We start from the raw sequence: 18,079 nt of genomic DNA, 5'->3' as shown, positions 1-18,079 counted from the left end.
ACATACAGATGAATGATCAGGTCAGACCAGCCAACTGGTCTGCAGTAAAGCATGTCCGGGGAGGGGAGGTCATATCTTGCTCATCTTTGAATCTCCACCCTGAACACGATGCCTGATGTGGCAGTCACTGGCAGAGCACCTCTTTATACTTCATGGAATTCTGTAATAAATAGTGCAATCCATTCATATAAAACACAGCACCGTTCAATTGCTTACTCAGCTATCCCCTTTTCAGTGTGTGTAGAGGTGGAATTTCAGGTGTGTCAGTTTAGAGGTAGGAGCTATAAAGGGCCATAGAAGGAAGAAGTTGAAAGGTCATTCCTTCAGCACGTTGCTGTCCTTCGAATGTTGGCATCTGTGCTCACCTTGTGTGGAAGGGTCTCAGTCCATGGAGCAGAGGGAAGGTCTGGGAGCCTGGAGGAAAACCCAGGGTGATGCTCTGTAACCTGCAGTCACCTCAGGGAAGCAGGAGGAATGGGAGGGCCACTCTTTCTAACTCAATTCCCCGTGTGGTGTATTTCTACAGAGTCAGTGGTGGAGAGCATGAGCAGCCGCCAGGATGAGGAGGCTGCAGGTAGGGAAGAGCACGCAGCTGGGATCCAGTGGGAGAGGGTTCCTGGGAGCACCTGGGTTCCGCCTGCTGCCGGGAGAGGGAGGAAGTGGGGGATAGGACTTGGCGGGTGGGTGGGTGGGTGGGTGGCCTAATGAGTGGCACTCTGCTGTGGTGTTTTCCCCTGTGAAATGGATACCACGAAGAAGACTTGGGTCCCTGGTCTTTGTTGTGCTGTGTTTGTATTCCTCTCTCCTTTTCTTTGAGAGGGAGAATCGATTTTCCCTCCCAAAGCTGCTCCTTCCTGCTTTGGTCTCTGCCCGTTGTGCAAGTTTGCTCTGTGATTGGCACCGTGAGGGCCCAGTGCACAAGAGCTGTTGACTTGGTTTCCTTTATTGGCCTTGAGGGACCTGAAGTGGTGGCACCCAAAGCTCTCCTAGGCCCTTGACCCTGGAGACCAAGTTGGTCGAGTGAGTGTCAGGTGGTGGGTGAGAAGGCAGCTCTCTCACTCTGCATGTTCGGGATTTCTGACCTCCCTGTCCTATTGTGTCCTCACGGTGTGTCCTGAGGGAAGGGGCGTTCCCAGAGTTGGATGCCCAGAACAGGGAACTGAGGCACAGACAGATCTACATCTCCTTTTGTGGCATGTGTTTCTTCTACAGGGGATGTGAGGAGTTCCCTAGTGTCCTAGAGGCTAAAGATCGAGTGTTCGATCCCTTCCGTGGTGCAGAATCAAGTGCCTGGGTTGGGAACCACAGCATCCCCTGGGAGTGGTGACAATCAATCAGTCAACCAATGGGATTGACATCAGACCATTCTGCATGGTCATTATCTAGGTTGTCTCCGCTACCCAGAGGCATTTTCACACGAAACCTGTGTGGGGAGGTAATGTTTTGAAGTGCACCCCAAAGAGCAAGATCTTTCTAAGTAGAACTTGGATTCTGAAGGCTCTTCTGGGCGGCCGGGTGTTATGGGCTTTGAGGGCTTGGCCTGGGAGTCAATTATTAGTCATTTCCCTGTTATCTTCTGCAATCAGGATGTCACTCGTTCTCTCTGTTGTCATGTATTTTCCAGAATCTTGCTTTGGAAACCTAGGATCTTGCTTCAGGAGTCTGAGGGCAATTTTGTTCTTTACCACCTTGGCTGGAATAATCCCATGGTGGCCACACAACAGGGTGCACCCTGCCAATGAGCCAGATGAAGGTACTGTGGAACCTGACTCAATACATCCAGGCCTGAACAATGATTCTAGTTCATTCCGTGTTCCAAATTTCAGAACAAACTCTACAAATGCTACGCCACATCTTTCTTTTATTCCATGATGCAAATTCAAACGAACTAACTCGGAGTTCCCATCGTGGCGCAGTGGTTAATAAATCCGACTAGGAACCATGAGGTTGTGAGTTTGATCTCTGGCCTGGCTCAGTGGGTTAAGGATCCAGGGTTGCCGTGAGCCATGGTGTAGGTTGAAGATGTGGCTCGGATCCTGAGTTGCAGTGGCAGTGGTCACTGTAGGCCACTACAACTCTGATTAGACCCGTATCCTGGGAATCTCCATATGCTGAGGGAAGCAGGCCTAGAAAAGGCAAAATGACAAAAAAAGCAAAAAATAAATTGAATAACTCAGTTGGTAATTTCCCAACTATGGAAATAATGATTCATTTAAAATCGACATTTGGTTCCTGGTTAATAGCAAAGGTGACCTCACTCATTTTATGACATTTGCTGATATTTAACATTTCCAGTTGTAATAGATCCCTGCATGGAACCACATTTCCCAATTTGAAAACAATACTAGAAATGATTTAGAACAAGATTATATTAACAAGAAATGGTGGATATTACAGAAAGCTCCTCTAACCCATTCCTCCAATTTCCACCAATGACAACGTCCAGCACTGAATGGGGAACTCATGGTACACTGAGCAGCAAAAGATTCCTATAATTTTAATTAATGAAAAGTTCCCCATTTACATTCACATTCAGTTTTTGGGCTGTGCCAGTAGTTGAGGTTGGACACATGCAAAATATTAGGAGGCCCCAGTATGTTACCATAGAGAACGTGTACACTCCCATTTGTAGAAGGACGTTATTCCCAACAGCAAAGAGATGAAACCAATCACAAATGACAAGAGATCAGGAGAGAGATCAAATGCGATATGTGAACAGAAGAGAACAGTATTCTACCGGAAACAAAAGTAAAATTTTAAATAGGATACCAAGAGGATGATCCAAAAAAAAAAACTAAGTACTGTTTGACCAAAAGTGAGGAGTTCCCATCATGGCGTGCCAGCAGTGAAACCGATTAGGAAGCATGAGATTGTGAGTTTGACCCCTGGCCACAATCAGGGGGATAAGGATCTGGTGATGCCGTGAGCTGTGGTGTAGGTGGCAGATGCAGCTGGGATCCTGCCTTGCTGTGGCTCTGACATAAAATGGCAGCTACGGCTCCTATTAGACCCCTAGCCTGGGAACCTCCATATGCCATGCGTGTGGTCCTAAGAAGCAACAAGTATCAATAGAAAAAAAAAATAGAGAAATCAGGCAGCACAGAGAAGGAAATATCGTGCAACTCAACATATAGGCGGTAACCAGACTCGGCAGAGTGTCAGAGATGGAAAGTAGAAATGGCCAAGACCTGGCAGCAGGGCTGAAGGGGGAGTCATTCCTGAATGGGTGCAGAGGTCCTATGAGTTATGATGAGAAAAGTTGTTATGGACAGTGGTGCAAAGTACATAGCATTGGGAAGGCCTGCTCTCCCCGTGAGTTTCCTATTGCCAAAGTATTCCAAAGAGAAGCATTATGTATCTAAGAAAAGAAAAGAGGCGAAACATCCCAGAGGATGGCGTGTGAACACAGGAGCACCCTGTGGGAAGAGTAGGGAAGCTGAAATGATCTCCTGCCATTTCAGAAGATGGAGGAATGTGGCTGGAGAGGAAAATGGGCAGGAGGATTCACGAGACTCTGTCATGGCAGCAGAGCCTGCATGCTCGTGTTGGCCATTTCTCAGATGGAGAATATGCCACGGAGAGGTTCCCTTTAGCAAGAGAGGCAGAGGCTCCCTTTCTCAGGTCTTTCAAGGTGCTCTCTGCCGTCCTTCAAAACGTTTACCCGGGAGGATGGGCCAAGAGAAGCTCCATCCGTGCTTCATCCCACCCCCACCCCTTGACTCTCAGCCCATGTCCAGTCAGGTGAGGTGCCCAGAGTACCTCCCGAGCAGCACCACCGCCTTGCTGACAGTGACTGTGTGTCCCCCTAGCAACCCTCGATGATGTTGTGGAGGCCGGCGGGAGTGAGAAGACGGAGGAAGAGGCCCTGGCTGGGGCAAATGAGGAGGAGGTGGGGCCGGGAACTGAGAAGGTGCAGGAGGAGGCTGCCTGCATTGACGAGGCAGAGGAGGAGGCAGGCCCATCCCTTGAAAATGACGAGGAGTCCCCAGCCAGCGACCTGGTTGAGCAGGAAGACCAGCTTGCCCCCAAGGTAAGCTCACCTTTCTTGATCGGAGATTTAAAAAGGTGCCTCCTTTCTTCTTGGATGTGCCTACTTCAGAAAAGGAAATCTGAGCAAGTCCATTATAGAGGATATATGCACATTCCTCTGTGGAGGAATGTTGAGTCAAAGTTTGGTACCAACCAATAACTCCTTCCAAGGGGCATTGGCAAAAGGGACCACATCAGTTCCCAAGTGTACATAGGGAGCATTTGTCTTTGAAGAAGCCTGAATGTTTTGTTTTGTTGTCTTTTTGCCTTTTCTAGGGCCACTCCTGTGGCATATGGAGGTTCCCAGGCTCAGGGTCAAACCAGAGCTGTAGCCACCGGCCTGCGCCAGAGCCACAGCAACGCGGGATCCGAGCAACGTCTGCAACCTACACCTCAGCTCACGGCAATGCCGGATCCTTAACCCACTGAGCAAGGCCAGGGATCGAACCCGCAACCTCATGGTTCCTGGTCGGATTCGTTAACCACTGCGCCACGACGGGAACTCCAAAGAAGCCTGAATGTTTTTTAAATGAACGTGGACTTGGGAGGTCTTCCATGAAAAGCTGGTGCCTTTTCCACAGGTGTCTTTGCTGTCTTCTTTTGGGGAAACAGACTCAACTCTGCCTTCTGTCTGTGTGCCTGCGGTCCGCAACCACAGGAAGACCTGTGGCCACAGTGCAGAGGATGCTGTGACACTCACAGTGTTTTCTTTTCTCTCATCACAGGTGGACGGGATGGACGATGAAAGCCGTAAGTATTCTGGAACCCGGCTCTGCTGAGGAGAAGTCCAGGTGTTGAGGAAGGGCGGGGGGTGCTTTCCTGCCCCTTTGGTTGCAGAGACACCCTGATTCTGGGTTCCTCCTGGGAAAGGGGGTGAAGGATGGGGTGAAAGAGACTGACTTCCCACAAAAGGGCCATCCCAAGTCCTCGGGTCCCTGGAGGAAAGGAGGCTCTTTGTATGGTGGGGGTAGGTGTCCGGGAACATTGGGGGGTGTGCGTGTGAGGGCCTGTTGGTGTGATTGTGAACCAGTGTGAGTGGGTGTGTTTTGTGGGGAGTCACTTGTGCCTTAGCACCACATAGCTGTCCAGTTTCTCGTTGAACAGTCTCATGATGACTGCAGGCTAACTGTCCATTCCCTCATTCTCCCTGCACCCGCTGGGAGCAAGGTTTGGGGAAAAGGCTTTCCTTCCTCTGTTGGTCTTTCGTTTCCTCTTTTCTTCCCCCTCTGCTTGGTGCAGACTTTCATGCTGTTGTTTCAAACATGTGCCATGAACTCGAGCCTCTTGAGGTTGTAAGTGTCCCGAGGAGTGTTGTGAACGCTGTGCTCCCCCCGCACCTCCTGCCCACTCGGGGCAGCCACCCTTCCAGCCTCTGCTCAGGAGTGGTCTTTCAGACACCTCATGTGCATGACATCAGAGAGTCTTTGTCCTTCTGTGTCTGACTGGCTTCACTTGAAGTGATGTCCTCCAGCGAGTTCCTGTTGAGGCTCAGAGCTCATGAACCTGACCAGTACCTATGAGGAAACGGGTTCGACCCTTGGCCTTGCCCAGTGGTGAAGTATCCCGCATTGCGGTGAGCTGCGGCAGAGGTCCCAGACGCGGCTGGTATCCAGCTTGGCTGTGGCTGTGGTGTCGGCCGGTGGCCACAGCTCTGATTTGCCGCCTCGCCTGGGAATTTCCATCTGCTGCGGGGGCAGCCCTCAAGCCCAAAAGTGAATCAGTCAATAATGTCCTGGAGTTCTCTGTGCATTGCTGCAATGGGTAGGGTTTCCTTCTTCTGTGACAACGGAATACCTTGCTATGGTCTGTATCCACCCCGTTGTCTTTCTCAGTCTGTGTGCCCGTGGACACTGGGGCTCTGTTTCTGTTGGGCTCTTGTGTATGGCGCTGCCGTGATCCTGGGATGGCAGGTCTCTTTACCCGACACTGATGGATCTTCCTTTACATGTCCATGCAGCAGTGGGATTGCAGGGTCCTGCCGTGGTGTTTCCCGTCCTGGCTGGCCCCGTTGACATTCCCTGCTACAGTGTCCAGAAGTCCCAGGCAGTCACATCTTCCCAAACATCTGTTCAGGTTTGAAAACACTCCGTGTCCTACCAGGTGGGAGGTGATACCTCGTGGTGCCTTTGCTTTGCCTTTCCATTGTGATAGGCGACTTTGGGAAACTTGCCCTCTGTGTGCTGCTCTCTGTGGTCTTCTTGGACGGTGGGTCTCTCCCAGGCTTCCACTCATCTACAACTGAGGTATTTGCCTTTTGATTCAATTGATTTGTAGTTGTTTCCCATATATTCCAAATATGAGCCCCTGTTTCAAATACAAGATTTACAAATATCCTCTTCTGTAGGTTGTCTTTCCATTCAGTGGATTGTTAGACACTGTCCTTTCTGTTTGTTTCTATTTTAATGGAGGTACAGTGTTGTTTCACTCTCTGCTGTGGAGCAACGTTCCCCAGTCGTGTGTGTCCATTAACGTATGTTCCTTTTTTGATATTATTGCCGTCTGAGATCAGGTCGATTACAGGAGATTGGATCTCGTTCTCCGTGTGCTGCAACAGGAGGACCTTGTTGTCTCTCCATTCTCAATGCCGTAGTTGGCGTCAACTGCCCCCAAACTCCCAGTCCGTGCCCTTCACAACCACAAGTCTGTTCTCTGCATCCGTGGGTTCTGTGGACAGGTTCCTTTGTGCCGTGCTTTAGATTCCACCTCTAAGTGAGATCAGGTGGTATCCGTCTTTCTCTTTGTCACGTACTTCACTTTGCACGAGAATCTCCCGATCCATCCCTATTGTTTTGAGTGGCATTGGTTTCTTCTTCGATTTTCTGGCCGAGTCGTGAATTCCATCATCTATGTGGACCACATCGTCATGAGCCATTCATCTGTCTGTGGACATGAGGTGGCTTCCCTGTCTTGGCTGTTGTGAACAGTGCTGCCATAAACATAGAGGGGCATATGTCTTTTTCCTGGATACATTTGTCCTGATATTTCCCAGGGTGCTCGGCTTGCTAGGTCGCATGCCCTGCTGTGTTCAGTTTTCGCAGGACCCTCCATGGTGTCTTCCATAGTGGTTGTACCAGTGTACGTTCGCATCGGCAATGCTGGGGCGGGGGAGCCTTTTCTCCACCCGTATCTGCGACCGACACCAGAGCTCTCGGCAACGCTGGATCCTTAACCCCCTCAGCGAGGCCAGGGATCAACCCCGCAAGCTCGTGGTTCCTAGTCGGATTCGTTTCCGCTGTGCCCTGACGGGAACTCCTGGGTGGTTTCTTTGCTGTTGTTGTTGTGGAGGTGTATGAGTTTTCTTTATATATGTTTTGGAGGTGAACCTCACGGGCAGTGGTCCCTTTCTTCTCAGTGCTTCTGTAGAGCTGCTGTCCACAGTGTGCCAGCCACTGGCCAGAAGGAGCCATTTCTGCTTAATTGAGTTCAGTCAGTAGTTAGGTCTGCCTCTTGCAGTGAACAGAATAAAGCAGCCTATGGTTCACTCCCAGGGGCCACCACACAAGTGTGTCCATGCAGCTGGAATTTCAGGTGTGTCACCCTGGAGCTGAGGCCTCCAGATGGACTCGTAGAAGGGAGATGTGTAAGGCTCCATCCCTCAGCAGCCCACGATCTCTGAAGGTTTGCCACTGTGGCCAATGTTTTATGGAAGCTTCTGAGGCCGTAGAGCAGAGGGAAGTTCTGAGCACACGGAGGACAAGCCAGGGTGGTGCTGTGTGGCCGCAAACAACCCTAAGTAGGGGATACGTGTGGGGGACAGGCTCTAACACCTTGATTCCTTATGTCTGTGTCTCTGCAGTATGTTTCATGGAGAGTCTGAGTGACAGCAACCATGATGAAAGTGATACAGGTAAGAACAGCTCTCAGGTAGGAGCCAATGGGAGAGGGATCCCGGGACACTTGGGTGACGCCTGCTGCTTGGAGTGTGGGGCAGGTGAGTCTGAAACTTAAAAACAGAAAGAAATTGATGTAAAGATGTTCACCGCCTACTTTAATAAGGAGAGGGAGCAGATATGAGATGCCTGAATGTTGGCATCTGTGCTCACCTTGTGTGGAAGGGTCTCAGTCCATGGAGCAGAGGGAGGGTCTGGGCACCTGGAGGAAAAACCAGGGTGATGCTCTGTACCCGTAGTCACCTCAGGGAAGCCGGAGAAACGGGAGGGCCACTCTTTCTAACTCCTTGATTCCCCTGATGGTGTGTTTCTACAGACTCAGTGGTGGAGAGCCTGAGCAGCCGCCAGGATGAGGAGGCTGCAGGTAGGGAAGAGCACGCAGCTGGGATCCAGTGGGAGAGGGTTCCTGGGAGCACCTGGGTTCCGCCTGCTGCCGGGAGAGGGAGGAAGTGGGGGATAGGACTTGGCGGGTGGGTGGGTGGGTGGCCTAATGAGTGGCACTCTGCTGTGGTGTTTTCCCCTGTGAAATGGATACCACGAAGAAGACTTGGGTCCCTGGTCTTTGTTGTGCTGTGTTTGTATTCCTCTCTCCTTTTCTTTGAGAGGGAGAATCGATTTTCCCTCCCAAAGCTGCTCCTTCCTGCTTTGGTCTCTGCCCGTTGTGCAAGTTTGCTTTGTGATTGGCACCGTGAGGGCCCAGTGCACAAGAGCTGTTGACTTGGTTTCCTTTATTGGCCTTGAGGGACCTGAAGTGGTGGCACCTGAAGTGGTGGCACCTTGACCCTGGAGACCAAGTTGGTCGAGTGAGTGTCAGGTGGTGGGTGAGAAGGCAGCTCTCTGGCTCTGCATGTTTGGGATTTCTGGCCTCCCTGTCCTATTGTGTCCTCACAGTGTGTCCTGAGGGAAGGGATGTTCGCAGAGTTGGATGAGTTAAAGGAGGCATACTTGGAGTTCCAGTGGTTAAGGAATCCAACTAGGAACCATGAGATTGCGGGTTCGATCGCTGGCCTCACTCAGTGAGTTAAGGATCCAGTAATGCCGTGAGCTGTGGTGTAGGTGGCAGATGCAGCTGGGATCCTGCCTTGCTGTGGCTCTGACATAAAATGGCAGCTACGGCTCCTATTAGACCCCTAGCCTGGGAACCTCCGTATGGCATGTGTGTGGCCCTAAAAAGCAACAAGTATCAATAGAAAAAAAAAATAGAGAAATCAGGCAGCACAGAGAAGGAAATATCGTGCAACTCAACATATAGGCGGTAACCAGACTCGGCAGAGTGTCAGAGATGGAAAGTAGAAATGGCCAAGACCTGGCAGCAGGGCTGAAGGGGGAGTCATTCCTGAATGGGTGCAGAGGTCCTATGAGTTATGATGAGAAAAGTTGTTATGGACAGTGGTGCAAAGTACATAGCATTGGGAAGGCCTGCTCTCCCCGTGAGTTTCCTATTGCCAAAGTATTCCAAAGAGAAGCATTATGTATCTAAGAAAAGAAAAGAGGCGAAACATCCCAGAGGATGGCGTGTGAACACAGGAGCACCCTGTGGGAAGAGTAGGGAAGCTGAAATGATCTCCTGCCATTTCAGAAGATGGAGGAATGTGGCTGGAGAGGAAAATGGGCAGGAGGATTCACGAGACTCTGTCATGGCAGCAGAGCCTGCATGCTCGTGTTGGCCATTTCTCAGATGGAGAATATGCCACGGAGAGGTTCCCTTTAGCAAGAGAGGCAGAGGCTCCCTTTCTCAGTTCTTTCAAGGTGCTCTCTGCCGTCCTTCAAAACGTTTACCCGGGAGGATGGGCCAAGAGAAGCTCCATCCGTGCTTCATCCCACCCCCACCCCTTGACTCCCAGCCCATGTCCAGTCAGGTGAGGTGCCCAGAGTACCTCCCGAGCAGCACCACCGCCTTGCTGACAGTGACTGTGTGTCCCCCTAGCAACCCTCGATGATGTTGTGGAGGCCGGCGGGAGTGAGAAGACGGAGGAAGAGGCCCTGGCTGGGGCAAATGAGGAGGAGGTGGGGCCGGGAACTGAGAAGGTGCAGGAGGAGGCTGCCTGCATTGACGAGGCAGAGGAGGAGGCAGGCCCATCCCTTGAAAATGACGAGGAGTCCCCAGCCAGCGACCTGGTTGAGCAGGAAGACCAGCTTGCCCCCAAGGTAAGCTCACCTTTCTTGATCGGAGATTTAAAAAGGTGCCTCCTTTCTTCTTGGATGTGCCTACTTCAGAAAAGGAAATCTGAGCAAGTCCATTATAGAGGATATATGCACATTCCTCTGTGGAGGAATGTTGAGTCAAAGTTTGGTACCAACCAATAACTCCTTCCAAGGGGCATTGGCAAAAGGGACCACATCAGTTCCCAAGTGTACATAGGGAGCATTTGTCTTTGAAGAAGCCTGAATGTTTTGTTTTGTTGTCTTTTTGCCTTTTCTAGGGCCATTCCTGTGGCATATGGAGATTCCCAGGCTCAGGGTCAAACCAGAGCTGTAGCCACCGGCCTGCGCCAGAGCCACAGCAACGCGGGATCCGAGCAACGTCTGCAACCTACACCTCAGCTCACGGCAATGCCGGATCCTTAACCCACTGAGCAAGGCCAGGGATCGAACCCGCAACCTCATGGTTCCTGGTCGGATTCGTTAACCACTGCGCCACGACGGGAACTCCAAAGAAGCCTGAATGTTTTTTAAATGAACGTGGACTTGGGAGGTCTTCCATGAAAAGCTGGTGCCTTTTCCACAGGTGTCTTTGCTGTCTTCTTTTGGGGAAACGGACTCAACTCTGCCTTCTGTCTGTGTGCCTGCGGTCCGCAACCACAGGAAGACCTGTGGCCACAGTGCAGAGGATGCTGTGACACTCACAGTGTTTTCTTTTCTCTCATCACAGGTGGACGGGATGGACGATGAAAGCCGTAAGTATTCTGGAACCCGGCTCTGCTGAGGAGAAGTCCAGGTGTTGAGGAAGGGCGGGGGGTGCTTTCCTGCCCCTTTGGTTGCAGAGACACCCTGATTCTGGGTTCCTCCTGGGAAAGGGGGTGAAGGATGGGGTGAAAGAGACTGACTTCCCACAAAAGGGCCATCCCAAGTCCTCGGGTCCCTGGAGGAAAGGAGGCTCTTTGTATGGTGGGGGTAGGTGTCCGGGAACATTGGGGGGTGTGCGTGTGAGGGCCTGTTGGTGTGATTGTGAACCAGTGTGAGTGGGTGTGTTTTGTGGGGAGTCACTTGTGCCTTAGCACCACATAGCTGTCCAGTTTCTCGTTGAACAGTCTCATGATGACCGCAGGCTAACTGTCCATTCCCTCATTCTCCCTGCACCCGCTGGGAGCAAGGTTTGGGGAAAAGGCTTTCCTTCCTCTGTTGGTCTTTCGTTTCCTCTTTTCTTCCCCCTCTGCTTGGTGCAGACTTTCATGCTGTTGTTTCAAACATGTGCCATGAACTCGAGCCTCTTGAGGTTGTAAGTGTCCCGAGGAGTGTTGTGAACGCTGTGCTCCCCCCGCACCTCCTGCCCACTCGGGGCAGCCACCCTTCCAGCCTCTGCTCAGGAGTGGTCTTTCAGACACCTCATGTGCATGACATCAGAGAGTCTTTGTCCTTCTGTGTCTGACTGGCTTCACTTGAAGTGATGTCCTCCAGCGAGTTCCTGTTGAGGCTCAGAGCTCATGAACCTGACCAGTACCTATGAGGACACGGGTTCGACCCTTGGCCTTGCCCAGTGGGTGAAGAATCCCGCATTGCGGTGAGCTGCGGCAGAGGTCCCAGACGCGGCTGGTATCCAGCTTGGCTGTGGCTGTGGTGTCGGCCGGTGGCCACAGCTCTGATTTGCCGCCTCGCCTGGGAATTTCCATCTGCTGCGGGGGCAGCCCTCAAGCCCAAAAGTGAATCAGTCAATAATGTCCTGGAGTTCTCTGTGCATTGCTGCAATGGGTAGGGTTTCCTTCTTCTGTGACAACGGAATACCTTGCTATGGTCTGTATCCACCCCGTTGTCTTTCTCAGTCTGTGTGCCCGTGGACACTGGGGCTCTGTTTCTGTTGGGCTCTTGTGTATGGCGCTGCCGTGATCCTGGGATGGCAGGTCTCTTTACCCGACACTGATGGATCTTCCTTTACATGTCCATGCAGCAGTGGGATTGCAGGGTCCTGCCGTGGTGTTTCCCGTCCTGGCTGGCCCCGTTGACATTCCCTGCTACAGTGTCCAGAAGTCCCAGGCAGTCACATCTTCCCAAACATCTGTTCAGGTTTGAAAACACTCCGTGTCCTACCAGGTGGGAGGTGATACCTCGTGGTGCCTTTGCTTTGCCTTTCCATTGTGATAGGCGACTTTGGGAAACTTGCCCTCTGTGTGCTGCTCTCTGTGGTCTTCTTGGACGGTGGGTCTCTCCCAGGCTTCCACTCATCTACAACTGAGGTATTTGCCTTTTGATTCAATTGATTTGTAGTTGTTTCCCATATATTCCAAATATGAGCCCCTGTTTCAAATACAAGATTTACAAATATCCTCTTCTGTAGGTTGTCTTTCCATTCAGTGGATTGTTAGACACTGTCCTTTCTGTTTGTTTCTATTTTAATGGAGGTACAGTGTTGTTTCACTCTCTGCTGTGGAGCAACGTTCCCCAGTCGTGTGTGTCCATTAACGTATGTTCCTTTTTTGATATTATTGCCGTCTGAGATCAGGTCGATTACAGGAGATTGGATCTCGTTCTCCGTGTGCTGCAACAGGAGGACCTTGTTGTCTCTCCATTCTCAATGCCGTAGTTGGCGTCAACTGCCCCCAAACTCCCAGTCCGTGCCCTTCACAACCACAAGTCTGTTCTCTGCATCCGTGGGTTCTGTGGACAGGTTCCTTTGTGCCGTGCTTTAGATTCCACCTCTAAGTGAGATCAGGTGGTATCCGTCTTTCTCTTTGTCACGTACTTCACTTTGCACGAGAATCTCCCGATCCATCCCTATTGTTTTGAGTGGCATTGGTTTCTTCTTCGATTTTCTGGCCGAGTCGTGAATTCCATCATCTATGTGGACCACATCGTCATGAGCCATTCATCTGTCTGTGGACATGAGGTGGCTTCCCTGTCTTGGCTGTTGTGAACAGTGCTGCCATAAACATAGAGGGGCATATGTCTTTTTCCTGGATACATTTGTCCTGATATTTCCCAGGGTGCTCGGCTTGCTAGGTCGCATGCCCTGCTGTGTTCAGTTTTCGCAGGACCCTCCATGGTGTCTTCCATAGTGGTTGTACCAGTGTACGTTCGCATCGGCAATGCTGGGGCGGGGGAGCCTTTTCTCCACCCGTATCTGCGACCGACACCAGAGCTCTCGGCAACGCTGGATCCTTAACCCCCTCAGCGAGGCCAGGGATCAACCCCGCAAGCTCGTGGTTCCTAGTCGGATTCGTTTCCGCTGTGCCCTGACGGGAACTCCTGGGTGGTTTCTTTGCTGTTGTTGTTGTGGAGGTGTATGAGTTTTCTTTATTTATGTTTTGGAGGTGAACCTCACGGGCAGTGGTCCCTTTCTCCTCAGTGCTTCTGTAGAGCTGCTGTCCACAGTGTGCCAGCCACTGGCCAGAAGGAGCCATTTCTGCTTAATTGAGTTCAGTCAGTAGTTAGGTCTGCCTCTTGCAGTGAACAGAATAAAGCAGCCTATGGTTCACTCCCAGGGGCCACCACACAAGTGTGTCCATGCAGCTGGAATTTCAGGTGTGTCACCCTGGAGCTGAGGCCTCCAGATGGACTCGTAGAAGGGAGATGTGTAAGGCTCCATCCCTCAGCAGCCCACGATCTCTGAAGGTTTGCCACTGTGGCCAATGTTTTATGGAAGCTTCTGAGGCCGTAGAGCAGAGGGAAGTTCTGAGCACACGGAGGACAAGCCAGGGTGGTGCTGTGTGGCCGCAAACAACCCTAAGTAGGGGATACGTGTGGGGGACAGGCTCTAACACCTTGATTCCTTATGTCTGTGTCTCTGCAGTATGTTTCATGGAGAGTCTGAGTGACAGCAACCATGATGAAAGTGATACAGGTAAGAACAGCTCTCAGGTAGGAGCCAATGGGAGAGGGATCCCGGGACACTTGGGTGACGCCTGCTGCTTGGAGTGTGGGGCAGGTGAGTCTGAAACTTAAAAACAGAAAGAAATTGATGTAAAGATGTTCACCGCCTACTTTAATAAGGAGAGGGAGCAGATATGAGATGCCTGAATGTTGGCATCTGTGCTCACCTTGTGTGGAAGGGTCTCAGTCCATGGAGCAGAGGGAGGGTCTGGGCACCTGGAGGAAAAACCAGGGTGATGCTCTGTACCCGTAGTCACCTCAGGGAAGCCAGAGAAACGGGAGGGCCACTCTTTCTAACTCCTTGATTCCCCTGATGGTGTGTTTCTACAGACTCAGTGGTGGAGAGCCTGAGCAGCCGCCAGGATGAGGAGGCTGCAGGTAGGGAAGAGCACGCAGCTGGGATCCAGTGGGAGAGGGTTCCTGGGAGCACCTGGGTTCCGCCTGCTGCCGGGAGAGGGAGGAAGTGGGGGATAGGACTTGGCGGGTGGGTGGGTGGGTGGCCTAATGAGTGGCACTCTGCTGTGGTGTTTTCCCCTGTGAAATGGATACCACGAAGAAGACTTGGGTCCCTGGTCTTTGTTGTGCTGTGTTTGTATTCCTCTCTCCTTTTCTTTGAGAGGGAGAATCGATTTTCCCTCCCAAAGCTGCTCCTTCCTGCTTTGGTCTCTGCCCGTTGTGCAAGTTTGCTTTGTGATTGGCACCGTGAGGGCCCAGTGCACAAGAGCTGTTGACTTGGTTTCCTTTATTGGCCTTGAGGGACCTGAAGTGGTGGCACCTGAAGTGGTGGCACCTTGACCCTGGAGACCAAGTTGGTCGAGTGAGTGTCAGGTGGTGGGTGAGAAGGCAGCTCTCTGGCTCTGCATGTTTGGGATTTCTGGCCTCCCTGTCCTATTGTGTCCTCACGGTGTGTCCTGAGGGAAGGGATGTTCGCAGAGTTGGATGAGTTAAAGGAGGCATACTTGGAGTTCCAGTGGTTAAGGAATCCAACTAGGAACCATGAGATTGCGGGTTCGATCGCTGGCCTCACTCAGTGAGTTAAGGATCCAGTAATGCCGTGAGCTGTGGTGTAGGTGGCAGATGCAGCTGGGATCCTGCCTTGCTGTGGCTCTGACATAAAATGGCAGCTACGGCTCCTATTAGACCCCTAGCCTGGGAACCTCCATATGGCATGTGTGTGGCCCTAAAAAGCAACAAGTATCAATAGAAAAAAAAAATAGAGAAATCAGGCAGCACAGAGAAGGAAATATCGTGCAACTCAACATATAGGTGGTAACCAGACTCGGCAGAGTGTCAGAGATGGAAAGTAGAAATGGCCAAGACCTGGCAGCAGGGCTGAAGGGGGAGTCATTCCTGAATGGGTGCAGAGGTCCTATGAGTTATGATGAGAAAAGTTGTTATGGACAGTGGTGCAAAGTACATAGCATTGGGAAGGCCTGCTCTCCCCGTGAGTTTCCTATTGCCAAAGTATTCCAAAGAGAAGCATTATGTATCTAAGAAAAGAAAAGAGGCGAAACATCCCAGAGGATGGCGTGTGAACACAGGAGTACCCTGTGGGAAGAGTAGGGAAGCTGAAATGATCTCCTGCCATTTCAGAAGATGGAGGAATGTGGCTGGAGAGGAAAATGGGCAGGAGGATTCACGAGACTCTGTCATGGCAGCAGAGCCTGCATGCTCGTGTTGGCCATTTCTCAGATGGAGAATATGCCACGGAGAGGTTCCCTTTAGCAAGAGAGGCAGAGGCTCCCTTTCTCAGGTCTTTCAAGGTGCTCTCTGCCGTCCTTCAAAACGTTTACCCGGGAGGATGGGCCAAGAGAAGCTCCATCCGTGCTTCATCCCACCCCCACCCCTTGACTCCCAGCCCATGTCCAGTCAGGTGAGGTGCCCAGAGTACCTCCCGAGCAGCACCACCGCCTTGCTGACAGTGACTGTGTGTCCCCCTAGCAACCCTCGATGATGTTGTGGAGGCCGGCGGGAGTGAGAAGACGGAGGAAGAGGCCCTGGCTGGGGCAAATGAGGAGGAGGTGGGGCCGGGAACTGAGAAGGTGCAGGAGGAGGCTGCCTGCATTGACGAGGCAGAGGAGGAGGCAGGCCCATCCCTTGAAAATGACGAGGAGTCCCCAGCCAGCGACCTGGTTGAGCAGGAAGACCAGCTTGCCCCCAAGGTAAGCTCACCTTTCTTGATCGGAGATTTAAAAAGGTGCCTCCTTTCTTCTTGGATGTGCCTACTTCAGAAAAGGAAATCTGAGCAAGTCCATTATAGAGGATATATGCACATTCCTCTGTGGAGGAATGTTGAGTCAAAGTTTGGTACCAACCAATAACTCCTTCCAAGGGGCATTGGCAAAAGGGACCACATCAGTTCCCAAGTGTACATAGGGAGCATTTGTCTTTGAAGAAGCCTGAATGTTTTGTTTTGTTGTCTTTTTGCCTTTTCTAGGGCCATTCCTGTGGCATATGGAGGTTCCCAGGCTCAGGGTCAAACCAGAGCTGTAGCCACCGGCCTGCGCCAGAGCCACAGCAACGCGGGATCCGAGCAACGTCTGCAACCTACACCTCAGCTCACGGCAATGCCGGATCCTTAACCCACTGAGCAAGGCCAGGGATCGAACCCGCAACCTCATGGTTCCTGGTCGGATTCGTTAACCACTGTGCCACGACGGGAACTCCAAAGAAGCCTGAATGTTTTTTAAATGAACGTGGACTTGGGAGGTCTTCCATGAAAAGCTGGTGCCTTTTCCACAGGTGTCTTTGCTGTCTTCTTTTGGGGAAACGGACTCAACTCTGCCTTCTGTCTGTGTGCCTGCGGTCCGCAACCACAGGAAGACCTGTGGCCACAGTGCAGAGGATGCTGTGACACTCACAGTGTTTTCTTTTCTCTCATCACAGGTGGACGGGATGGACGATGAAAGCCGTAAGTATTCTGGAACCCGGCTCTGCTGAGGAGAAGTCCAGGTGTTGAGGAAGGGCGGGGGGTGCTTTCCTGCCCCTTTGGTTGCAGAGACACCCTGATTCTGGGTTCCTCCTGGGAAAGGGGGTGAAGGATGGGGTGAAAGAGACTGACTTCCCACAAAAGGGCCATCCCAAGTCCTCGGGTCCCTGGAGGAAAGGAGGCTCTTTGTATGGTGGGGGTAGGTGTCCGGGAACATTGGGGGGTGTGCGTGTGAGGGCCTGTTGGTGTGATTGTGAACCAGTGTGAGTGGGTGTGTTTTGTGGGGAGTCACTTGTGCCTTAGCACCACATAGCTGTCCAGTTTCTCGTTGAACAGTCTCATGATGACCGCAGGCTAACTGTCCATTCCCTCATTCTCCCTGCACCCGCTGGGAGCAAGGTTTGGGGAAAAGGCTTTCCTTCCTCTGTTGGTCTTTCGTTTCCTCTTTTCTTCCCCCTCTGCTTGGTGCAGACTTTCATGCTGTTGTTTCAAACATGTGCCATGAACTCGAGCCTCTTGAGGTTGTAAGTGTCCCGAGGAGTGTTGTGAACGCTGTGCTCCCCCCGCACCTCCTGCCCACTCGGGGCAGCCACCCTTCCAGCCTCTGCTCAGGAGTGGTCTTTCAGACACCTCATGTGCATGACATCAGAGAGTCTTTGTCCTTCTGTGTCTGACTGGCTTCACTTGAAGTGATGTCCTCCAGCGAGTTCCTGTTGAGGCTCAGAGCTCATGAACCTGACCAGTACCTATGAGGACACGGGTTCGACCCTTGGCCTTGCCCAGTGGGTGAAGAATCCCGCATTGCGGTGAGCTGCGGCAGAGGTCCCAGACGCGGCTGGTATCCAGCTTGGCTGTGGCTGTGGTGTCGGCCGGTGGCCACAGCTCTGATTTGCCGCCTCGCCTGGGAATTTCCATCTGCTGCGGGGGCAGCCCTCAAGCCCAAAAGTGAATCAGTCAATAATGTCCTGGAGTTCTCTGTGCATTGCTGCAATGGGTAGGGTTTCCTTCTTCTGTGACAACGGAATACCTTGCTATGGTCTGTATCCACCCCGTTGTCTTTCTCAGTCTGTGTGCCCGTGGACACTGGGGCTCTGTTTCTGTTGGGCTCTTGTGTATGGCGCTGCCGTGATCCTGGGATGGCAGGTCTCTTTACCCGACACTGATGGATCTTCCTTTACATGTCCATGCAGCAGTGGGATTGCAGGGT

General features: G+C 51.9%; 1 protein-coding gene across 17 annotated transcripts in view; it reads left to right on the top strand.

The window, feature by feature from the left end:
* The window catches only part of LOC146398907 (uncharacterized), a 109,300-nt gene that overhangs the window by 71,045 nt on the left and 20,176 nt on the right, over positions 1-18,079 (top strand). For 16 of the 17 annotated variants that reach the window (XM_084980797.1, XM_084980801.1, XM_084980791.1 and 13 more), the window contains 12 exons: positions 527-574; positions 1,625-1,753; positions 3,810-4,030; positions 4,755-4,779; positions 7,826-7,876; positions 8,236-8,283; positions 9,847-10,067; positions 10,792-10,816; positions 13,864-13,914; positions 14,274-14,321; positions 15,885-16,105; positions 16,830-16,854. In XM_084980797.1, coding sequence (XP_084836923.1) covers positions 527-574; positions 1,625-1,753; positions 3,810-4,030; positions 4,755-4,779; positions 7,826-7,876; positions 8,236-8,283; positions 9,847-10,067; positions 10,792-10,816; positions 13,864-13,914; positions 14,274-14,321; positions 15,885-16,105; positions 16,830-16,854 — 1,113 coding nt within the window. The remainder of the gene's footprint in view (positions 1-526; positions 575-1,624; positions 1,754-3,809; positions 4,031-4,754; positions 4,780-7,825; positions 7,877-8,235; positions 8,284-9,846; positions 10,068-10,791; positions 10,817-13,863; positions 13,915-14,273; positions 14,322-15,884; positions 16,106-16,829; positions 16,855-18,079) is intronic. The other variant, XM_084980803.1, reaches the window with a different exon arrangement.

The sequence above is a fragment of the Sus scrofa genome, chromosome 10 (genome assembly GCF_054392235.1).
Source record: "Sus scrofa isolate SSC_HxYL_T2T_F1_AM1 chromosome 10, Sscrofa_HxYL_maternal_Yorkshire_Landrace_v2.0, whole genome shotgun sequence".
In the NCBI taxonomy this organism is placed as follows: domain Eukaryota; kingdom Metazoa; phylum Chordata; class Mammalia; order Artiodactyla; family Suidae; genus Sus; species Sus scrofa.
Note: the sequence above shows the minus strand (reverse complement) of the source record. Positions and strands in the feature narration are given on the sequence as shown.